General features: G+C 53.1%; 1 protein-coding gene across 4 annotated transcripts in view; it reads right to left on the minus strand.

Annotated features, from left to right (window-relative positions):
- Positions 1-24599, minus strand: part of LOC140717873 (WD repeat-containing protein 26-like) — a 251924-nt gene that overhangs the window by 102977 nt on the left and 124348 nt on the right. For all 4 annotated transcript variants that reach the window (XM_073031596.1, XM_073031598.1, XM_073031594.1 and 1 more), the window contains exons 2-4: positions 16033-16132; positions 14056-14112; positions 13163-13299 (exon numbers count right to left, since the gene is read on the minus strand). In XM_073031596.1, coding sequence (XP_072887697.1) covers positions 13163-13299; positions 14056-14112; positions 16033-16132 — 294 coding nt within the window. The remainder of the gene's footprint in view (positions 1-13162; positions 13300-14055; positions 14113-16032; positions 16133-24599) is intronic.

Raw genomic sequence — 24599 nt, forward strand, 5'->3', positions numbered from 1 at the left:
GGATGGCCGAGAGGCAGGAGACAGCGAGTGGGAATGGGGGGTGGGGGAGCTTTACTGACGTGGATAGAGGGATGGCCGAGAGGCAGGAGGCAGCGAGTGGGAATGGGGGGGCTTTACTGGCGTGGATAGAGGGATGGCCGAGAGACAGGAGACAGCGAGTGGGAATGGGGTTGGGGATGCTTTACTGGCGTGGATAGAGGGATGGCCGAGAGGCAGGAGGCAGCGAGTGGGAACGGGGGGGGGCTTTACTGACGTGGATAGAGGGATGGCCGAGAGACAGGAGACAGCGAGTGGGAATGGGGGTGCTTTACTGACGTGGATAGAGGGATGGCCGAGAGGCACGAGACAGCGAGTGGGAATGGGGGGGCTTTACTGGCGTGGATAGAGGGATGGCCGAGAGGCAGGAGACAGCGAGTGGGAATAGGGGGGGTGGGGGGGGCTTTACTGACGTGGATAGAGGGATGGCCGAGAGGCAGGAGGCAGCGAGTGGGAATGGGGGGGCTTTACTGACGTGGATAGAGGGATGGCCGAGAGGCAGGAGGCAGCGAGTGGGAATGGGGGGGTGGGGGGGGCTTTACTGACGTGGATAGAGGGATGGCCGAGAGGCAGGAGGCAGCGAGTGGGAATGGGGGGGCTTTACTGACCTGGATAGAGGGATGGCCGAGAGGCAGGAGACAGCGAGTGGGAATGGGGGGTGGGGGCGCTTTACTGACGTGGATAGAGGGATGGCCGAGAGTCAGGAGACAGTGAGTGGGAATGGGGGGGTGGGGTTGCTTTACTGACGTGGATAGAGGGATGGCCGAGAGGCAGGAGACAGCGAGTGGGAATGGGGGGGGCTTTACTGGCGTGGATAGAGGGATGGCCGAGAGGCAGGAGACAGCGAGTGGGAATGGGGGGGCTTTACTGACGTGGATAGAGGGATGGCCGAGAGGCAGGAGACAGCGAGTGGGAATGGGGGGGGTTTTACTGACGTGGATAGAGGAATGGCCGAGAGGCAGGAGACAGCGAGTGGGAATGGGGGGGCTTTACTGACGTGGATAGAGGGATGGCCGAGAGGCAGGAGACAGCGAGTGGGAATGGGGGGGCTTTACTGACGTGGATAGAGGGATGGCCGAGAGGCAGGAGACAGCGAGTGGGAATGGGGGGGTGGGGGTGCTTTACTGGCGTGGATAGAGGGATGGCCGAGAGGCAGGAGGCAGTGAGTGGGAATGGGGGGGGCTTTACTGACGTGGATAGAGGGATGGCCGAGAGGCAGGAGACAGCGAGTGGGAATGGGGGGTGGGGGGGGCTTTACTGGCGTGGATAGAGGGATGGCCGAGAGGCAGGAGGCAGCGAGTGGGAATGGGGGGGTGGGGGGGCTTTACTGGCGTGGATAGAGGGATGGCCGAGAGGCAGGAGACAGCGAGTGGGAATGGGGGGGGGGGGTGCTTTACTGACGTGGATAGAGGAATGGCCGAGAGGCAGGAGGCAGCGAGTGGGAATGGGGGGTGGGGGGGCTTTACTGGCGTGGATAGAGGGATGGCCGAGAGGCAGGAGACAGCGAGTGGGAATGGGGGGGGGCTTTACTGGCGTGGATAGAGGGATGGCCCAGAGGCAGGAGGCAGCGAGTGGGAATGGGGGGGGGCTTTACTGACGTGGATAGAGGGATGGCCGAGAGGCAGGAGGCAGCGAGTGGGAATGGGGGGGGGCTTTACTGACGTGGATAGAGGGATGGCCGAGAGGCAGGAGGCAGTGAGTGGGAATGGGGGGGCTTTACTGACGTGGATAGAGGGATGGCCGAGAGGCAGGAGGCAGTGAGTGGGAATGGGGGGGTGGGGGGGCTTTACTGACGTGGATAGAGGGATGGCCGAGAGGCAGGAGGCAGTGAGTGGGAATGGGGGGGCTTTACTGACGTGGATAGAGGGATGGCCGAGAGGCAGGAGGCAGTGAGTGGGAATGGGGGGGCTTTACTGACGTGGATAGAGGGATGGCCGAGAGGCAGGAGGCAGCGAGTGGGAATGGGGGGTGGGGGTGCTTTACTGGCGTGGATAGAGGGATGGCCAAGAGGCAGGAGGCAGCGAGTGGGAATGGGGGGTGGGGTGGGCTTTACTGACGTGGATAGAGGGATGGCCGAGAGGCAGGAGACAGCGAGTGGGAATGGGGGGTGGGGGGGCTTTACTGACGTGGATAAAGGGATGGCCGAGAGGCAGGAGACAGCGAGTGGGAATGGGGGGGCTTTACTGGCGTGGATAGAGGGATGGCCGAGAGGCAGGAGGCAGTGAGTGGGAATGGGGGGTGGGGGGGCTTTACTGACGTGGATAGAGGGATGGCCGAGAGGCAGGAGGCAGCGAGTGGGAATGGGAGGGGTGGGGGGGCTTTACTGACGTGGATAGAGGGATGGCCGAGAGGCAGGAGGCAGTGAGTGGGAATGGGGGGTGGGGGGGCTTTACTGACGTGGATAGAGGGATGGCCGAGAGGCAGGAGGCAGTGAGTGGGAAGGGGGGGTGGGGGGGCTTTACTGACGTGGATAGAGGGATGGCCGAGAGACAGGAGACAGCGAGTGGGAAGGGGGGGTGGGGGGGCTTTACTGACGTGGATAGAGGGATGGCCGAGAGGCAGGAGGCAGTGAGTGGGAATGGGGGGTGGGGGGGCTTTACTGACGTGGATAGAGGGATGGCCGAGAGGCAGGAGGCAGCGAGTGGGAATGGGAGGGGCTTTACTGGCGTGGATAGAGGGATGGCCGAGAGGCAGGAGGCAGCGAGTGGGAATGGAGGGGGCTTTACTGGTGTGGATAGAGGGATGGCCGAGAGGCAGGAGACAGCGAGTGGGAATGGGGGGTGGGGGTGCTTTACTGGCGTGGATAGAGGGATGGCCGAGAGGCAGGAGGCAGCGAGTGGGAATGGGGGGTGGGGGTGCTTTACTGGCGTGGATAGAGGGATGGCCGAGAGGCAGGAGACAGCGAGTGGGAATGGGGGGGGGGGCTTTACTGGCGTGGATAGAGGGATGGCCGAGAGGCAGGAGACAGCGAGTGGGAATGGGGGGTGGGGGTGCTTTACTGGCGTGGATAGAGGGATGGCCGAGAGGCAGGAGACAGCGAGTGGGAATGGGGGGGGCTTTACCGGCGTGGATGGAGGGATGGCCGAGAGTCAGGAGGCAGCGAGTGGGAATGGGGGGTGGGGGGGCTTTACTGACGTGGATAGAGGGATGGCCGAGAGGCAGGAGACAGTGAGTGGGAATGGGGGGTGGGGGTGCTTTACTGGCGTGGATAGAGGGATGGCCGAGAGGCAGGAGGCAGCGAGTGGGAATTAGGGGAGGAGGGGGCTTTACTGACGTGGATAGAGGGATGGCCGAGAGACAGGAGACAGCGAGTGGGAATGGGGGGTGGGGGGTGCTTTACTGGCGTGGATAGAGGGATGGCCGAGAGGCAGGAGACAGCGAGTGGGAATTAGGGGTGGAGGGGGCTTTACTGACGTGGATAGAGGGATGGCCGAGAGACAGGAGACAGCGAGTGGGAATGGGGGGTGGGGGGGGCTTTACTGACGTGGATAGAGGGATGGCCGAGAGGCAGGAGACAGCGAGTGGGAATGAGTGGTGGGGGGTGCTTTACTGGCGTGGATAGAGGGATGGCCGAGAGGCAGGAGACAGCGAGTGGGAATTAGGGGTGGAGGGGGCTTTACTGACGTGGATAGAGGGATGGCCGAGAGACAGGAGACAGCGAGTGGGAATGGGGGGTGGGGGGGGCTTTACTGACGTGGATAGAGGGATGGCCGAGAGGCAGGAGGCAGTGAGTGGGAATGGGGGGTGGGGGGGCTTTACTGACGTGGATAGAGGGATGGCCGAGAGGCAGGAGGCAGCGAGTGGGAATGGGAGGGGCTTTACTGGCGTGGATAGAGGGATGGCCGAGAGGCAGGAGGCAGCGAGTGGGAATGGGGGGGGCTTTACTGGTGTGGATAGAGGGATGGCCGAGAGGCAGGAGACAGCGAGTGGGAATGGGGGGTGGGGGGTGCTTTACTGGCGTGGATAGAGGGATGGCCGAGAGGCAGGAGGCAGCGAGTGGGAATGGGGGGTGGGGGTGCTTTACTGACATGGATAGAGGGATGGCCGAGAGGCAGGAGACAGCGAGTGGGAATGGGGGGTGGGGGGGCTTTACTGACGTGGATAGAAGGATGGCCGAGAGGCAGGAGACAGCGAGTGGGAATGGGGGGTGGGGGTGCTTTACTGGCGTGGATAGAGGGATGGCCGAGAGGCAGGAGACAGCGAGTGGGAATGGGGGGGGCTTTACCGGCGTGGATGGACGGATGGCCGAGAGTCAGGAGGCAGCGAGTGGGAATGGGGGGTGGGGGGGCTTTACTGACGTGGATAGAGGGATGGCCGAGAGGCAGGAGACAGTGAGTGGGAATGGGGGGTGGGGGTGCTTTACTGACATGGATAGAGGGATGGCCGAGAGGCAGGAGGCAGTGAGTGGGAATGGGGGGGGGCTTTACTGACGTGGATAGAGGGATGGCCGAGAGGCAGGAGACAGCGAGTGGGAATGGGGGGTGGGGGAGCTTTACTGACGTGGATAGAGGGATGGCCGAGAGGCAGGAGACAGCGAGTGGGAATGGGGGGGCTTTACTGACGTGGATAGAGGGATGGCCGAGAGGCAGGAGACAGCGAGTGGGAATGGGGGGGGCTTTACTGGCGTGGATAGAGGGATGGCCGAGAGGCAGGAGCCAGCGAGTGGGAATGGGGGGTGGGGGTGCTTTACTGGCGTGGATAGAGGGATGGCCGAGAGGCAGGAGGCAGCGAGTGGGAACGGGGGGGGGGGGGGCTTTACTGACGTGGATAGAGGGATGGCCGAGAGGCAGGAGGCAGCGAGTGGGAATGGGGGTGCTTTACTGACGTGGATAGAGGGATGGCCGAGAGGCAGGAGGCAGCGAGTGGGAATGGGGGGTGGGGTGGGCTTTACTGACGTGGATAGAGGGATGGCCGAGAGACAGGAGACAGCGAGTGGGAATGGGGGTGCTTTACTGACGTGGATAGAGGGATGGCCGAGAGGCAGGAGGCAGTAAGTGGGAATGGGGGGGGTGGGGGGGGCTTTACTGACGTGGATAGAGGGATGGCCGAGAGGCAGGAGACAGTGAGTGGGAATGGGGGGGTGGGGTTGCTTTACTGATGTGGACAGAGGGATGGCCGAGAGGCAGGAGGCAGTGAGTGGGAATGGGGGGGCTTTACTGACGTGGATAGAGGGATGGCCGAGAGGCAGGAGGCAGCGAGTGGGAAGGGGGGGTGGGGGTGCTTTACTGGCGTGGATAGAGGGATGGCCGAGAGGCAGGAGACAGCGAGTGGGAATGAGGGGTGGGGGGTGCTTTACTGGCGTGGATAGAGGGATGGCCGAGAGGCAGGAGACAGCGAGTGGGAATTAGGGGTGGAGGGGGCTTTACTGACGTGGATAGAGGGATGGCCGAGAGACAGGAGACAGCGAGTGGGAATGGGGGGTGGGGGGGGCTTTACTGACGTGGATAGAGGGATGGCCGAGAGGCAGGAGACAGCGAGTGGGAATGAGGGGTGGGGGGTGCTTTACTGGCGTGGATAGAGGGATGGCCGAGAGGCAGGAGACAGCGAGTGGGAATTAGGGGTGGAGGGGGCTTTACTGACGTGGATAGAGGGATGGCCGAGAGACAGGAGACAGCGAGTGGGAATGGGGGGTGGGGGGGGCTTTACTGACGTGGATAGAGGGATGGCCGAGAGACAGGAGACAGCGAGTGGGAATGGGGGGTGGGGGTGCTTTACTGACGTGGATAGAGGGATGGCCGAGAGACAGGAGACAGCGAGTGGGAATGGGGGGTGGGGGTGCTTTACTGGTTGGCTGCTGGTGATTGGTGGTGTTCATCAGGGGTCAGTATCTGGACTGCCACGTTTCATATTGTTTGTCAGTGATTTAGATAATGGAATTGATGGATTTGTGACAAAGTTTGCGGATGATAAGGAGATAGGCGGAGGGGTGGGTAGTGGTGATGAAGCAATGCGATTGCAGCAAGACAGACAAATTGGAAGACTGGGCAAAAAAGAGGCAGATGGAATACAGTGATGGGAAAATGAGAATACATTTTGGTAAAAGGAACAATAGTGTGGACTGTTATCTAAATGGGGAGACGTTTCAAACATCAGAGGTGCAGAGGGACTTAGGAGACCCCGTGCAAGGCTCCCAGAAGGTCAATTTACAGGTTGAGTCTGTGGTAAAGAAGGCAAATGCAACGTTGGCATTTATTTCAAGAGGAATAGAATACAAAAACAAGGAGATAATGCTGAGCCTTTACAAGACACGATTCGGGCTGCATTTGGAATACAGTCAACGGCTCTGGCCCCCGCATCTCAGAAAGGATAAGCTGTCTTTGGAGAGAGTCCAGAGGAGGTTCACAAGGATGATTCTGGGAATGAATGGGTTAACATACCAGGCATGTTTGGAAGCTTTGGGCCTGTAGTCACTGGGATTTAGAAAAATGCAGGGGGATCGCATTGAACACTACCAAATGTTGAAAGGACTAGTTAGGGTGGATGTGGAGAGGATGTTTCCTATGGTGGGGGTATCCAGAACTAGAGGGCACACACAGCCTCAAAATTGAGCGAATTGAGCAGTGTCCTTTTAGAACATAGGTAAGGAGGCATTTTTTTTAGCCAGAAAGTAGTGAATCTGTGAAATGCTCTGTCTCAGACTACGATGGAGGCCAAGTCGGTGGGTGTATTGAAGGCGGAAGTTGATCGTTTCCTGATTGGTCAGGGCATCAAAAGACATGGCAGGACGGCAGGTGTGTGGGTTGAATGGGATCCAGGATCAGCCACGATGGAATGACAGAGCAGACTCGATGGGCTGAATGGCCTTATTGTGCTCCTATGTCTTATGGACAGGGGCTCTGTTGGTTAAATAAAATGAAATCAAATCCTTAGAAAGAGGTGGCATAGGATCAGAAGATGTAGAATCCCTGTGGGTAGAGTTCAGAAAGATCCTGATGGGAGTTATATACAGGCCTGTGAACAGTAGCCGGGATGTGGGCCACAGATTACGATGGGAGACAGGAAACACCTATCAATAGATCAATGTTCCGATCGTTGTGAGGGATTTCGGTAGATTGGGACAATCAGGTTGGTGCTGGATCCCAAGAGAGGGCATTTGTAAAATGCCTACAAAATAGCTTTTTAGAGTGCATTGTGGTTAAGCCCACCAGGGGATCAGCTATTCTGGATTGGGTGTTGTGAAATGAACCAGATGTGACGACCCACTTTCTGCGCAGGCGAACCGGCTCACAAATAGCCAGTGCGCGGGGGGAGACTTTGGTAATGCACCTCTGACGTCATTTCCACCCAGAGAGGGCAGGCGCTAGGGATTAAATGCCAGCGCCGCGAAGTTTGAATAAACTAGTCTCGAAACGACTTACCGACTGCGTGTCATTATTTCAGCGCTGTGTGTAGCACATCGCTACATTGGTGACCCCGACGGTCCAAACGGGATTTGGACCAAAGATGACCGACTCTTCATCTGTTCACGCAGTTTCGCTAAAACTGCCGTCTTTCTGGACGCTGCGACCACGCGTGTGGTTTAGCCAAGCAGAAGCCCAGTTCCAGATTCGGCAGATATCCTCTGATTCCACACGTTACTATCACGTGGTGAGCGCTCTTGACCAGGAGACGGCCGCCCAGGTTGAGGATTTCATACAGTCACCCCCGGAAGAAGGCAAATATGAAGCATTCAAAGCTCTGCTCATTGGGACCTTTGGCCTCTCACGGCGTGAGCGGGGTGCCCGCCTGCTTCACCTGGACGGTTTGGGAGACAGACTGCCGTCAGCATTGATGAACGAGATGCTGGCCCTGGCTGACGGACACAAGCCCTGCCTCATGTTCGAGCAAGCGTTCCTAGAGCAACTGCTCGAGGACATACATCTGCTGCTGGCCGACGCAGATTTCAGCAACACCCGGAAGGTGGCGGCCTGGGCAGACGTGCTGTGGAAAGCCAAGAGGAAGAGCGTGGCGAAGGAGGAGTTCAAGAGGATGGAGGAATTGGGGATCGTACGGAGGTCCGACAGCCCATGGGCCTCCCCCCTGCACATGGTGCCCAAAGCAGCCGGGGGTTGGAGACCATGCATCGACTACCGCAGACTGAACGAGGCTACAACTCCAGACCGCTACCCCGTTCCGCACATACAGGACTTTGCAGCAAACCTGCACGGGGCAAGAATCTTTTCCAAAGTAGACCTCGTCCGGGGATACCATCAAATCCCGGTGCACCCTGAAGACATCCCCAAAATGGCACTCATCACCCCGTTCGGCCTGTTCGAGTTCCTCCGAATGCCGTTCGGCCTGAAGAATGCTACACAGACGTTCCAGCGGATAATGGATGTGGTGGGACACGACCTGGACTTTGCGTTCATCTATTTGGACGACATCCTTTTAGCCAGCAGTAGTCGCCAGGAGCATCTGTCCCACCTCCGCCAGCTCTACTCCCGCCTGAGTGATTTCGGCCTCACGATCAACCCGGCTAAATGCCAGTTCGGTCTCGATACCATCGACTTCCTGGGCCACAGGATTACCAAAGACGGGGCAACACCTCTCCACCAGGAGAGTTCATACCAGCCCCCAAGGGGGCAAGAGGAAGAATCCGCAGCAGTCCTGGACAGACTACGCGAGAGGCTCAGCAACCTGGCCCCCGTACCGACTTCACAGCACGGACAGACCCCGACCCATGTACCCAAAGACCTGCAGAACTGTAACTTTGTGTTTGTACGAAGGGGCGGACACCGGGCACCGCTACAGCGGCCGTACGAGGGGCCATTCAAGGTGATCAACAACAACGGGTCCACGTACGTTCTGGACATTGGGGGGAAAGAGGAGGTTTTCATGGTGGACCAACTCAAACCAGCCCATGTGGGCTTGGCGCAGCCGGTCGAGGTTCAGGCACTGTGGCACAGAGGCAGACCTCCCAAACAGAGGCTGATCCAGACTGTGGACATTGGGGGGTGTATCGCTGGTTCTGGGGGGGGGGGTGTTATGTGGCGACCCACTTTCTGTGCAGGCGAACCGGCTCACAAATAGCTAGCGCGCGGGGGGGGGGGGGAAACTTTGGTAATGCACCTCTGATGTCATTTCCGCCCGGAGAGGGCGGGCGCTAGGGATTAAATGCCAGCGCCGCGAAGTTTGAATAAACTAGTCTCGAAACGACTTACCGACTGCGTGTCGTTATTTCAGCGCTGTGTGTAGCACATCGCTACACAGATTTCATTAGGGAGATTAAAGTAATCATAATTTTAGAATTCACCCTGCAATTTGAGAGAGAGGGAGAGAGAGGGAGAAGTTAAAGTTACATGAATCAACATTACAGTGGAGTATAGGGAATTACAGAGGTGTGAGAGAGGAGCTGGCCAAAGTTGATTGGAAGGGAACACCAGCAGGGATGATGGCAGAGCAGCAGTGGCTGGAGTTTCCGGCAGCAATTCAGAAAGCACAGGTTAGATACCTCTCAAAGTTGAATTAGTATTCTAAAGAAAGTGTAACACACTGTAAGGTTTCACTGCTAATGTAATGGTTTCTCTACAGCAGCAGTGTTTAGGTTATGACTAGAGATAACAGGGCTATGGAATGCCGGACTATCCAATGAGAGGCATGTTGTTCTTTCTTGTGGGTCTGGAAGAGAGATTTCTGCAGTCTTGTCGGTGAGGGAAGAAGGAGGAAGATGTGTGTGGAGACAGCGGACGGAGTGGACTGGGAGTGAGAGTCCAAAGGTCAGCAATGCTTGGAGGTCGATGGTTGACAAATGGCCGTATCAGAGAGCTCCAATGTGCACTTTTGACATTTTCCTTAAAATGGGCCCATTTTTCTTTTTTTTCTTTTACTAACCCTATATTCAGATTAAGATTTATAAAGTTCAATTATTTAATTGCATATGGTGTACTGTCTGATATTTTGCGGTGTGGATTTGTAACCGGGCAACACATCATGCAGCATCCACACAAACGAGATTTCTCAGTTTGGCTGGGCCAGGAGTTGTCTTCTCCTAGACGAACATGTGCTGGCTGAGCCTGAGGGTTACAAAAGTATGAAGCAACCATGACTGATAAGAAATACAGCAAAAAAGCAATATAATATAGCAAAAATCAGGAAGGTAGAGGACTGGGGGGCTTTTAAAAGCCAACAAAAGGCAACTACAACAGCCACAAAAAGAGGGAAGTTTAACTAGCCAATAATATTAAAGAGGATACCAATAGTTTTGTTCAAATATATAAATGAAAGGCAAGAATGGACATCAGACAGCAGGAAAATGACACTGGAGTGGTAGCAAGGGGGGACAAAGAAATGGAACAGATATATAGCGTCAGTCTTTATTGTGGAAGATGCTAGCAGTATGCCAGAGGTGTTAGTGTCAGGGCAGGAGTGAGTGAAATTGCTGTTACTAAGGAGAAGGTGCTTGGGAAGCTGAAAAATTTCAAGGTGGGTAAGTCACCTGGACCAGATGGTGCACACCCCAGGGTTCTGAAAGAGATGGCTGAAGAGATTGTGCCGGCATTAGTAACGATCTTTCAAGAATCACTAGATTCTGGAATGGTTCCAGAGGACTGGAAAATTGCAAATTTCACTCCTCTCTTCAAGAAAGGAGGGAGGCAAAAGACAGGAAATTGTTGTGCAGTTAGCCTGACAGTGGTAGGGAAGACATTTGAGCCCATTATTAAAGATACTTGGAGGCTGAACTCTTTGGATCCTGGGTACATATTGTTGAGTGATGAACGGACCTGATGGACAATGGGGTGCAGAGTTAACCATTCCCAACCCCCCTCCTGAGAACCACGAACTATTGCTGTTGTTATGCTGCTCATGAGAGAGAGATAAAGCCCAGGCAAGGACATCTGCTACAGATAAGAGGGGGAGAGAGACTGTTGATTTACTGTATTATGACTCTTCCTGGATTATTTACCTTCCACTACAAGGACTGTACTTTGCTCGTTAACATTCCTCAGGAGATAGCAGGAATGGCCTGATTTGATGGACACGGTCATTCAGAGTTGATGGATAGCTGAGACCCCGTGAGTGGGGATAAAAGACAGGTCTGGAGAGACACCTTTCAGACACACCAGTGGACACTGACTGAGTGTTGGGAACCCACAGAAAGGTGGGGGCTTCGGAGACCGAACCAGGAGATCGGTCAGTAAAACTCACAGTGTTACAGCTGGGCCGGTGGGGACTTGTGTGTGTGTCCACTCCTGCCAGAGTGACGAGTCCACCACAGAAGAACAGTCTAGCTGAAGACCAGAGGGGTCATAACTGAATGACCACAACGACACAACGGATTAAGAAAGCCACAAAAGGTTTGCCTGCCGCAGCTGTTGCTGTTACATCTCGCTCTCTCTCTCTCTCTCCAACGATTTCAATACAACAACCATAACTACATCAGCATTTATGAACTGAACTCTATACTTTTCTATGACAATTCATTGACCCCTAGACATCGATAGAGCTTGTTTATTATTGATTATTATTATTCCTACACTTTTAGGTTTATTACTGCTAACTTGTTTTATATGTATATTTGCATTTTTGATATTGTATTGTGTAGTTTACTAATAAACACCTTTAGTTTGGTACCACCAGACTCCAACGGATTCTTCTTTCTCTGCTGGTCAGACACCCAGTTACGGGGCACGTAACAATATAGAATAATGGCACTGCTGGTGGTCACAACCATGTGAGGGGGGACAGTTGCTGATACGTGGGGCAAAGAGTCTACTGGAGGAAGACAGGGGCCAAGCAGCACAAGGAACTGCTGACGTTGCGAGTTGAAACCCTCCATCAGGCCTGAGACAGACGCCACTCGACCTGCTGCAGACTGTCCGCTGTAACCCAGTGAGGTGCAAGGGGAGGCTTCCAGTTAGAAGGCGGCCCGCTTGGTCACGGCCGCCTCTCCAGGTCCAACAAATGGCACAATCGTGTGTCTGGATTGTCTTTCTTGTGATTGTAAGACCCAGTTTGATATCGGTATTACAGTGCCATTCAGCAGGTAGCTGCCTGGCCTTGGCTGTATCACGGAACTGGCCCTCAGGCTGCGCGTGGCTATCCCAGCCACCCGGAGAGCAGAGGGGCGGTGGGCGCGCCGGGTTGCTGGTTAGCTCTCCAGGGTTTGGTCCAAGGGAGACAAGCTGGATCCGCAGCTGACCCAGAGTGAGATGCGGAACTGCTGCTGCCGGTTCTTACAGAAACATGGTTCCAGGACAACATCCCACACACCGACAATCTAAGGCCATGCCACTCAGGGACTTGGGCTAATGCTACGACTGCACGTGCTATTATAAATACACTGGATCGGGCCATCGGCTAATTGGGGCAGCCGCTTATTCGAGACAAGCCTTAAAGAACAAAAACTAATCGAGAAAATAGACTGGATTCATTTGTTTATCTGGGATACTAAGCCACTATCTTGGGACAGGGGACTGCTGCCAAATAGCTTCTAACTAGCTTCAGTCACATGCGCTTGTGCAGCTATGAGTCACTACACCACGCAAACAGTTTTTAAACAGTGTCAGTTGTGTGTGTTTTTCTGTTAATGATTTTTGTCGAGAAATAAGCAGTAAGACAATTCCGAACTGTTTTGCTGTTTTCAAGCATTCAGTCTTGGAGATGCCAGAAACTGCTGGGAACAAAACGAAACTATTTCACTACTTCAACAAGTTTGGAACTATGGAGAACATGGAGGTATCGGCGATCATCTTGAATGTTACAATGAAAATGAAGACTTGGAGGATGCAGTCTTCAAGAAGGCAGTCCATTATCTGCACTGACTTTGTTCATTTACAGTCAAAGGAAACAAACGGCAGTGTACACTGGGTGAATTCCTCTGTCGATAACTAGTGCACAGTTTTACAGTACTGTAGTACTATTGACAGAGTTCTAATTTGCTCTCAATTTCATTTAGGTACATAATTTGTTACTCAGTTTGTCTTTTTACACACACACCTTTTTAACCGCTTCCATGAAACTTGGCCGCTTAATTGGGCCAAAGCGTACTGGTCCGGTCGTGTCCCAGTTAACCAGAATCCACCAAACGTGAGCTGTGGGTCTCTGTCGGTACTGTGTTTCACACTGTGACCCCAGAGGAAAGTTGTTTCGTTTACACGTGAATTAAACCCGAGTTTGCTCGGGCGAGCTCCCGCAAGCCCTGACTCACCCGCTCAGAGCGTGTATCCGTTCCGTGTTGTACTTCAGGGGCGTCAGCTCGAAGCGCAGCACCTGCAAGGCTTCCAGCACCTTGCCGTCGTCCAGGAACTCCAGGTACTTCTGCTCCAGCAGCAGGAACTTCATGCGCTGTGCGGAAAGCACCAGGGTTACAGGGTGCCGGGAGGGGCGGGGAGACAGACAGGGGACTGCAGGCGCCAGAATCCTGGGGGGGGGGGGGTGGGGGTGGACGAACCAGGTCGGGACCCTGCAACAGGGCAGGGAGGTAGCCAGTAGGAAGAGGTGAGGAGGAGGAGAGGAGACAAGGCAGGCGACGGATGCAGGTCAGAAGACGGATGGGGAAGGGGAGGGGTGGAGGGTGGGCAACAGGCAGAGCCAGGGGGAAGAGTAAAAAACAAAGCATAGAGCGAGGTGGAAGGAGGGGGAGGTGACAATGGAGAGGTGGAGAGAGGAGTCGGAGGGTGATAGCTGGAAACAGATTAAAAAAAAGAGGGTGGATGGCCAGAAGGTAGTAATAGGATATAAGAGACTGCAAGGGCTTGGAACGGATAAGTAAGGTGACGTGGAACCAGATAAGAGAGAGGTAAGGGTCTGATGAACCAGTTAGGGTGGGAAGAGACCAGCCGAGTACTACATCCACATACACCCGTACTCGGTGGGTATGGAGGAGGTGCTGAACCAGAGGGTGTAGGGACGAATGGCATGGGCTACGCCACCACAAGAGATGAGAACCTCGCACAAGGAAAACTCCCCCCCTCAGCCAGCGCCAGGCTGCATGCGACGCACTCTCCTCCGCCGGGTTACCGACTACAACCGAGCTGACGCAGGGGTGCGGAGTGCTGCCTGCCGCGCAGTGTTTACCCAGGCACACTCGGTGGTACTTACCACAATAGCCTGGGGCAAGTGTACCAAGGACTTGAGCTCTGTGAGGTCAGCTTCGGCCTAGAGGGAAGACAAGACTGCAGTCAGCGCTCAGGGCCCAGGCGGAAAATAAACCCGCTACCAAGCAGCAGCTGCTGGGTCCATGTTTAATTCTTAGATTTGACTGTTTCTTTTTGCAGTTTAACAATTATAGAAAGCTCTGGAGGCCTCTGTTCTGCATTATTTGAATAACCGCCTTCGCGCTGGTTAAGGTAGAACAGCTGTTTTCTCATTGGTTAACTTAGGACTGCATTATTTGAATACCTGCTTTCTTATTGGTTAACTCTTATCTACAAATCTGTATGGAATTTTTCTCATAAAATACTTCAACACAGCAGTGCCATTTTCTTAATATCACGGTTCTCCTCACTTAGTAGACCTCAATCGATGTCTGTTCGACTTTCCCTTGTTCCATTAGCTCTTAATAACAGAACTGGAAAGCAACACGTTTGGTGCCATTTTCCTGAATTCTGCAGGAACCTTTCAAAAGGTCAGAATCCAACGGCCCACAGAGTGCCCATACCAACATTACCACACCCACCGGAGGCTAATGGCATTCCCTGCAGTTAAACATCTGACAGCTGAATCGGAGCCAGGAAATGAGGGACAGTCATTTACCCCCTGGAGTCGCGACAGGACTGAACTGAACATTATTGTCCTGGACCAATCAGTCAGTGCTCCTCCGTCTCAGAGAATCCTGTTTGCCATATTGTCTGCTAACTAGGCTGGGCCACTCTCCAACAAGTTGCAGCGACAGAAGAGGTAGCAGATGGAAAGTCTGTGCACTCGGAGTGAATCAGTTCCTGTTGGATCCGCTCAGTGAACACACTAGCCAATGCCAGGGGCAGGGCAGCACAGTTACAGAGTGAATCTCCCTTCACTCCATCCCTTCACACACTCCCTGGGTCAGACACAGAGTGAATCTCCCTCCACACCGTCCCATCACACACTCCCAGGGTCAGACAGAGTGAAGCTCCCTCCACACCGTCCCCTCACACACTCCCAGGGTCAGACAGAGTGAATCTCCCTCCACACCGTCCCATCACACACTCCCGGGGTCAGACAGAGTGAATCTCCCTTCACACCGTCCCATCACGCACTCCCGGGGTCAGACACAGAGTGAAGCTCCCTCCACACCGTCCCATCACACACTCCCGGGGTCAGACACAGAGTGAAGCTCCCTCCACACCGTCCCATCACACACTCCCGGGGTCAGACACAGAGTGAAGCTCCCTCCACCCCGTCCCATCACACACTCCCGGGGTCAGACACAGAGTGACCCTCCCTCCACACCGTCCCATCACACACTCCCGGGGTCAGACAGAGTGAATCTCCCTTCACTCCATCCCTTCACACACTCCCAGGGTCAGACAGAGTGAAGCTCCCTCCACACCGTCCCCTCACACACTCCCAGGGTCAGACAGAGTGAATCTCCCTCCACACCGTCCCCTCACACACTCCCGGGGTCAGACACAGAGTGAATCTCCCTCCACACCGTCCCACCACACACTCCCGGGGTCAGACACAGAGTGAAGCTCCCTCCACACCGTCCCATCACACACTCCCGGGGTCAGACACAGAGTGAATATCCCTCCACACCGTCCCATCACACACTCCCGGGGTCAGATACAGAGTGTATCTCCCTCCACACGGTCTCATCACACACTCCTGGGGTCAGAAACAGAGTGAAAATCCCTCCACACCGTCCCATCACACACTCCCGGGTCCTTGAAGGGGTTCTCTCAGCACAGGTTAAAATTCTGCATGAGGTGTTGGAGTATGTGACAAACATCAGCTGATAAGCGATGCTTTCCTGAATTCCCCACATTACTCAGCTGGGTTGAAAATGGAATGGGAAACAGCCCAGCGACTCTTCGCAGTGGGAGAGCCGACTGTTCAGTCGTCTGCGCCTGGGTGAATTTGCTCGGAAGCTGACGTTACCTTCTCCCAGTCTCCTTCGGTGACGTGGTTCCGGAACTTGGTGGCGGACGGATGCTCCAGGCTGCAGCCCGTCTCCTGCATCAACTGTTCGACTGTCTGGCTGCACGGGGCGAGAAGCAGAACAGAGAGGGGGTAAGACCAGGGAGGGCAGAGAGACACAATCCAAACCGAGCACCACCCCTCGCTATTTAAACATTCACAGGGTGAGGAGCTGAACAGAGAGGGGGTAAGACCAGGGAGACACAATCCAAACCGAGCACCACCCCTCGCAATTTAAACATTCACGGGGCGAGAAGCAGAACAGAGAGGGGGTAAGACCAGGGAGACACAATCCAAACCGAGCACCACCCCTCGCTATTTAAACATTCACAGGGCGAGAAGCAGAACAGAGAGGGGGTAAGACCAGGGAGGGCAGAGAGACACAATCCAAACCGAGCACTACCCCTCGCAATTTAAACATTCACAGGGTGAGGAGCTGAACAGAGAGGGGGTAAGACCAGGGAGACACAATCCAAACCGAGCACCACCCCTCGCAATTTAAACATTCACAGGGTGAGGAGCTGAACAGAGAGGGGGTAAGACCAGGGAGGGCAGAGAGACACAATCCAAACCGAGCACCACCCCTCGCAATTTAAACATTCACAGGGTGAGGAGCTGAACAGAGAGGGGGTAAGACCAGGGAGGGCAGAGAGACACAATCCAAACCGAGCACCACCCCTCGCAATTTAAACATTCACAGGGTGAGGAGCTGAACAGAGAGGGGGTAAGACCAGGGAGGGCAGAGAGACACAATCCAAACCGAGCACCACCCCTCGCAATTTAAACATTCACAGGGTGAGGAGCTGAACAGAGAGGGGGTAAGACCAGGGAGACACAATCCAAACCGAGCACCACCCCTCGCAATTTAAACATTCACAGGGTGAGGAGCTGAACAGAGAGGGGGTAAGACCAGGGAGACACAATCCAAACCGAGCACCACCCCTCGCAATTTAAACATTCACAGGGTGAGGAGCTGAACAGAGAGGGGGTAAGACCAGGGAGGGCAGAGAGACACAATCCAAACCGAGCACCACCCCTCGCAATTTAAACATTCACAGGGTGAGAAGCTGAACAGAGAGGGGGTAAGACCAGGGAGGGCAGAGAGACACAATCCAAACCGAGCACCACCCCTCGCAATTTAAACATTCACAGGGTGAGAAGCTGAACAGAGAGGGGGTAAGACCAGATAGATAGATAGATAGATAGATAGATAGATACTTTATTCATCCCCATGGGGAAATTCAACTTTTTTCCAATGTCCCATACACTTGTTGTAGCAAAACTAATTACATACAATACTTAACTCAGTAAAAAAATATGATATGCATCTAAATCACCGTCTCAAAAAGCATTAATAATAGCTTTTAAAAAGTTCTTAAGTCCTGGCGGTAGAATTGTAAAGCCTAATGGCATTGGGGAGTATTGACCTCTTCATCCTGTCTGAGGAGCATTGCATCGATAGTAACCTGTCACTGAAACTGCTTCTCTGTCTCTGGATGGTGCTATGTAGAGGATGTTCAGAGTTATCCATAATTGACCGTAGCCTACTCAGCGCCCTTCGCTCAGCTACCGATGTTAAACTCTCCAGTACTTTGCCCACGACAGAGCCCGCCTTCCTTACCAGCTTATTAAGACGTGAGGCGTCCCTCTTCTTAATGCTTCCTCCCCAACACGCCACCACAAAGAAGAGGGCGCTCTCCACAACTGACCTATAGAACATCTTCAGCATCTCACTACAGACATTGAATGACGCCAACCTTCTTAGGAAGTACATTCGACTCTGTGCCTTCCTGCACAAGGCATCTGTGTTGGCAGTCCAGTCAAGCTTCTCGTCTAACTGTACTCCCAGATACTTGTAGGTCTTAACCTGCTCCACACGTTCTCCATTAATGATCACTGGCTCCATATGGGGCCTAGATCTCCTAAAGTCCACCACCATCTCCTTGGTCTTGGTGATATTGAGACGCAGGTAGTTTGAGTTGCACCATATCACAAAGTCCTGTATCAGTTTCCTATACTCCTCCTCCTGTCCATTCCTGACACACCCCAATCCAGACACAATCCAAACCGAGCACCACCCCTCACAATTTAAACATTCACAGGGTGAGGAGCTGAACAGAGAGGGGGTAAGACCAGGGAGACACAATCCAAACCGAGCACCACCCCTCGCAATTTAAACATTCACAGGGTGAGGAGCTGAACAGAGAGGGGGTAAGACCAGGGAGGGCAGAGAGACACAATCCAAACCGAGCACCACCCCTCGCAATTTAAACATTCACAGGGTGAGGAGCATAACAGAGAGGGGGTAAGACCAGGGAGGGCAGAGAGACACAATCCAAACCGAGCACCACCCCTCGCAATTTAAACATTCACAGGGTGAGGAGCTGAACAGAGAGGGGGTAAGACCAGGGAGGGCAGAGAGACACAATCCAAACCGAGCACCACCCCTCGCAATTTAAACATTCACAGGGTGAGAAGCTGAACAGAGAGGGGGTAAGACCAGGGAGGGCAGAGAGACACAATCCAAACCGAGCACCACCCCTCGCAATTTAAACATTCACAGGGTGAGAAGCTGAACAGAGAGGGGGTAAGACCAGGGAGGGCAGAGAGACACAATCCAAACCGAGCACCACCCCTCGCAATTTAAACATTCACAGGGTGAGAAGCTGAACAGAGAGGGGGTAAGACCAGGGAGGGCAGAGAGACACAATCCAAACCGAGCACCACCCCTCGCAATTTAAACATTCACAGGGTGAGGAGCTGAACAGAGAGGGGGTAAGACCAGGGAGACACAATCCAAACCGAGCACCACCCCTCGCAATTTAAACATTCACAGGGTGAGGAGCTGAACAGAGAGGGGGTAAGACCAGGGAGACACAATCCAAACTGAGCACCACCCCTCGCAATTTAAACATTCACAGGGTGAGGAGCTGAACAGAGAGGGGGTAGGACCAGGGAGGGCAGAGAGACACAATCCAAACCGAGCACCACCCCTCGCAATTTAAACATTCACAGGTCAAAGTATGTAATCAACGCCGAGATTCATTGTCATTCCGCTTCAATGTAAAACTAATCACATAGACTGAGAACCAACCGTTGTTCAGAAGAGAGACTGAGCAAGTAAATAAAATAAAACTAATATATACCCTCAGTGGTCACTTCATTAGGTACACCTGCTCGTTAATGCAAATATCTCATCAGCCAATCACGCGGCAGCAACTCGATGCATCAGAGCACGCAGACACGGTCAGGAGGTTCTGTTGCTGTTCAGACCGAACATCAGAACGGGGAAGAAATGTGATCTGAGTGACTTTGACCCTGGAATGATTGTTGGTGCCAGATGGGGTGGTTTGAGTATCTCAGAAACTGCTGATCTCCTGGGATTTTCACACACAACAGTCTCTAGAGTTTACAGAGAATGGTGTGAAAAATAAAAATCATCCAGTGAGGGGCAGTTCTGTGGTGGAAACACCTCGTTAATGAGAGAGGTCAGAGGAGAATGGCCAGACTGGTTCACGCTGACAGTGACTCAGCGTTACAACGGTGGTGTGGAGAAGAGCATCTCTGAACACACAACACGTTGAACATTGAAGTGGATGGGCCACAGCAGCAGAGACCCCTCGGGGTTCCGCTCCTGTTCCGAACAGAGTGGCCACTGACTACACAACAGTTGGCACTCGCAAGCCTCTGCAGATGTACCGTGGAGAGCATTCTAACCGGCTGCATCACCGCGTGGTACGGGGTGGGGGGGGAAGGACGCTCCACAGGGTCAGAATAAACTGCAGTAAGTTGTAAACTCAGCCAGCTCCATCACAGCACTGGCCTCTCAGCAACCAGGACACCTTCAAAACACAAAGCCTCAACAGGCAGCGCCCATCACTAAGGACCCCTATCACCCAGGACGAGCCCTCTCCTCATTGCTACCATCGGGGAGGAGGTACAGGAGCCTGAAGACACACACTCAACGATTCAGGAACAGCTTCTTCCCCTCTGCCATCAGGGAGGAGGTACAGGAGCCTGAAGACACACACTCAACGATTCAGGAACAGCTTCTTCCCCTCTGCCATCAGGGAGGAGGTACAGGGGCCTGAAGACACACACTCAACGATTCAGGAACAGCTTCTTCCCCTCTGCCATCAGGGAGGAGGTACAGGGGCCTGAAGACACACTCTCAACGATTCAGGAACAGCTTCTTCCCCTCTGCCATCAGATTTCTGAATGGACATTGAACCCATGAACTCCACCTCACTATATTTTACCCTCTTTTTTTGCACTTCTTAAATATATATAAAAAGAAAATTAAATACTTCTGACTGTAAATTACAACTTTTATGATATTTTGCATTGTGCTACTGCCATGTAACAACAGATATCCTGAGCTATGCCAGAGATAGTAAAGCTGATTCAGATTTCGCTCCACAGATGCTGCCTGACCCTCCGGCCTTTCTGTGGCCACACCCATTCTAATATCTGTCTTGCTTCATATATCCGGGCTGATGAGGGTACGAATGCTGCCCCACCCTGTCTATTGGAGTCATTGCCCTCAGGCATCCTCGGACTTGTTGAAGGTTGTTCAGCGAGCGTCCAGTGGGCCGAGGAAACACTCCAAAGATGATCAGACTGAACAAATTCCACGTTGCATCGAAAAACATTGCACCCAGTAGATACACCCGAAGGAAGTCTGTTCCAGAGGGAGCTTGATGTGGAGAGTCTAGGACCAGAGGACACAGATAGAGTGGATGTGGAGAGGATGTTTCCTATAGTGGGGGAGTCTAGGACCAGAGGACACAGATAGAGTGGATGTGGAGAGGATGTTTCCTATAGTGGGGGAGTCTAGGACCAGAGGACACAGATAGAGTGGATGTGGAGGGGATGCTTCCTATAGTAGGGGAGTCTAGGACCAGAGGACACAGATAGAGTGGATGTGGAGGGGATGTTTCCTATAGTGGGGTGTCTAGGACCAGAGGACACAGATAGAGTGGATGTGGAGGGGATGTTTCCTATAGTGGGGGAGTCTAGGACCAGAGGACACAGATAGAGTGGATGTGGAGGGGATGTTTCCTATAGTGGGGGAGTCTAGGACCAGAGGACACAGATAGAGTGGATGTGGAGGGGATGTTTCCTATAGTGGGGGAGTCTAGGACCAGAGGACACAGATAGAGTGGATGTGGAGGGGATGTTTCCTATAGTGGGGGAGTCTAGGACCTGATGACACAGATAGAGTGGATGTGGAGAAGATGTTTCCTATAGTGGGGGAGTCTAGGACCAGAGGGCACAGATAGAGTCGATGTAGAGAGGATGCTTCCTATAGTGGAGGAGTCTAGGACCAGAGGTAACAGCCACAGAATAAAAGGATGTCTCTTTAGAACGGAGATGAGGAGGAATTTATTTCGCTAGGTGGTGGTTAATCTGGTGAATCTTGATTACTAAGGGCATCAAAGATTATGGGGAGAAGGCAGAAGGATGGGGCTGAGAGTGACAGTACATCAACCGTTATAAATGACGCTGCTTCTATGCAGAACGGCCTGGAGGAGAGATCTGGGGCATGGTGTTAAAGATACCAACAGTGCTGAGCAGTTGGGAAGACACCTGCTGACCCTGGTAGCAGCTCTAATGAGGACACGGCAGAGCTGTGCCATATGTTGGTTATTAATGCAGCACAGGAGCACCCCGACGCCCGCTGCCAGTCGCTCTCGAGTTGGAGGGCTGGAGGAAGATGTACTCCTCCCCCTGACCCTGACACTCAGCTGTTTGGATTCAGAGCGCTTGCACAAGGACCAAGGTGGCCAACTAACAGTGGAATCTAAAACACAGAACATTTCAGCACAGTACAGGCCTTTCAGCCCACAATGTCGTGCCAACCTTTTGACCTATTCCACATCAATCTAACCCTCTTTGTGCCATGGACCAATACAATTCAACAAGGGGTTCGTGGCCCTGAGTGATCTAACCCTCCTCTCCTATATAGACCTCAAGTTTTCTATCCTCCATGTGCCTGACGAAGAGTCTCTTAAATACCCCTGATGTACCTGCATCTGCCATCACCCACCACTCTGTGTACAGGACTTACCCCTAACCCCCTTGATAAGAGCGAGTGGAGAGGACCGGGGGCATAGCCTCAGAATAGAGGGATGTCCATTTCGAACAGAGAGGAGGAGGGATTTCATTAGCTGGTAGTGGTGAATCTGCGGAATTCCTTCCCACAGGTGGCTGTGGAGGCCAAATCATTAAAAGAGGAGGTTGATGGGTTCCTGATTACTCAGGGCATTGAAGATTACTGGGAGTAAGCAGAAGAATGGGGTTGAGAGGGATAATAAATCAGCCATGTTGGAATGGTGGAGCAGTCTTGATGGGCCAAATGGCCTGCTCCTGTTCCTATATCTTATGGTCATACTCTCCTCTCATCACCTTAAATTATGGCTCCTTGTATTAGCCATTTCTGCCCCGGGAAAAAAATTGCTGCCTGTCATTCAATTTAAGCATTTTGTACACATTTTTCAGGTCAACTCTCATCCTCCTTTGCTCCAAAGAGAAAAAACATCACTTGCTGAAACCTATCTTCAGAAGATAGGAATTTAATCCAGACAGCATCCTGCTGAATCTCCTGTGCACCCTCTCTAATCCAGGCAGCATCCTGGTGAATCTCCTCTGCACCCTCTCTAATCCAGGCAGCATCCTGGTGAATCTCCTCTGCACCCTCTCTAATCCAGGCAGCATCCTGGTATATCTCCTCTGCACCCTCTCTAATCCAGACAGCATCCTGGTGAATCTCCTCTGCACCCTCTCTAATCCAGGCAGCATCTTGGTGAATCTCCTCTGCACCCTCTCTAATCCAGCCAGCATCCTGGTGAATCTCCTCTGCACCCTCTCTAATCCAGGCGGCATCCTGGTGTATCTCTTCTGCACCCTCTCTAATCCAGGCAGCATCCTGGTGAATCTCCTCTGCACCCTCTCTAATCCAGGCAGCATCCTGGTGAATCTCCTCTGCACCCTCTCTAATCCAGGCAGCATCCTGGTGAATCTCCTCTGCACCCGCTCTAATCAAGTTCAAGTTGCTCTTATTGTCATTTTGACCATAAGCTGCTGGTACAGTACACAGTAAAAAAGAAACAACGTTCCTCCAAGACCCTGATGCTACATGAAACAACACAACACCACACTAGACTACGTAAAACAACATAAAAACTGCACTAGACTACAGACCTGCACAGGACTACATAAAGTGCACAAAGTAGTGCAGAGCAGTGCAATAATTAATATTCTCTGCACCCTCTCGAAAGCTTCCACATCCTTCCTTTAATGAGATGTTCAGCACTGAAAACAATGCTCCAAGTGTAATCAGGGTTTCTGCAAGAGTCTGCAAAAGCTGCGGATTCATTGTGGTTTCCAGTCCTGATGCAGGGTATCGACTTGTAGGCCCAAACGGCCAAAGTCTGCTCCCACTTTATCAGGTACACCCGTACACCTCGTTAATGCAAATGTCTCATCAGCCAATCATGTGGCAGCAAATCACGAGGCGTAAAAGCACGCAGACACGGTCAAGAGGTTCAGTTGTGGTTCAGACCAAACATCAGAATGGGGAAGAAATGTGATGCAAGTGATCCAAGAGGGCGGAGGAGAGTGGCCAGACTGGCTCGCGCTGACAGGAAGCTGACAGTCACTAAGATAACCACACGTTACAACGGTGGTGTGCAGAAGAGCATCTCTGAACACACAACACGTTGAACCCTGAAGTGGAGGGGCCACAGCAGCAGAGACCCCTCCGGGTTCCACTCCTGTTCCTAACAGATTGGCCACTGAGTGAGCCTCCTTCAGCCCCCCCACCGGCAGAAGCTGCTTGACTCACTCAGTTCCTCTACCGGATTCCATCGTCTGCAGTCTCTCGCGTATCAACACTATCAAACAGACTTGCAGCAAATGACAATTGTATAATTTATTCAGCTGTGAGGAATAAACACGGGGTTAACACAGACACACGCACACAGACTAATTAGGATCGGCCACATGCAGAAACATCGATGTGAGCCGGTCCAGTCCACACCGCTCTCCTCTTCCAGAGAAACCTCCTTGGGCAGAGGACGGTGAATTCATTGCCGGCGATGGTTCTGGAGGCCAAGTCATTGGGTATACTTGACAGACATACTTTATCGATCCCAAGGGAAAATGCGTTTCGTTACAGCCGCGCCAACCAAGAATCGTGTAGAAATATAGCAATATAAAACCATAATTAATTAATTAATAATAAGTAAATCATGCCAAGCAGAAATAAGTCCAGGACCAGCCTATTGGCTCAGAGTGTCTGACACTCCGAGGGAGGAGTTGTAAAGTTTGATGGCCACAGTCAGGAATGACTTCCTATGACGCTCAGTGTTACATCTCGGTGGAATGAGTCTCTGGCTGAATGTACTCCTGTGCCTAACCAGTACATTATGGAGTGGATGGGAGACATTGTCCAAGATGGCATGCAACATGGACAGCATCCTCTTTTCAGACACCACCGTCAGAGAGTCCAGTTCCACCCCCACAAC

The sequence above is a fragment of the Hemitrygon akajei genome, chromosome 28 (assembly GCF_048418815.1).
Source record: "Hemitrygon akajei chromosome 28, sHemAka1.3, whole genome shotgun sequence".
Classification (NCBI taxonomy): Eukaryota; Metazoa; Chordata; class Chondrichthyes; order Myliobatiformes; family Dasyatidae; genus Hemitrygon; species Hemitrygon akajei.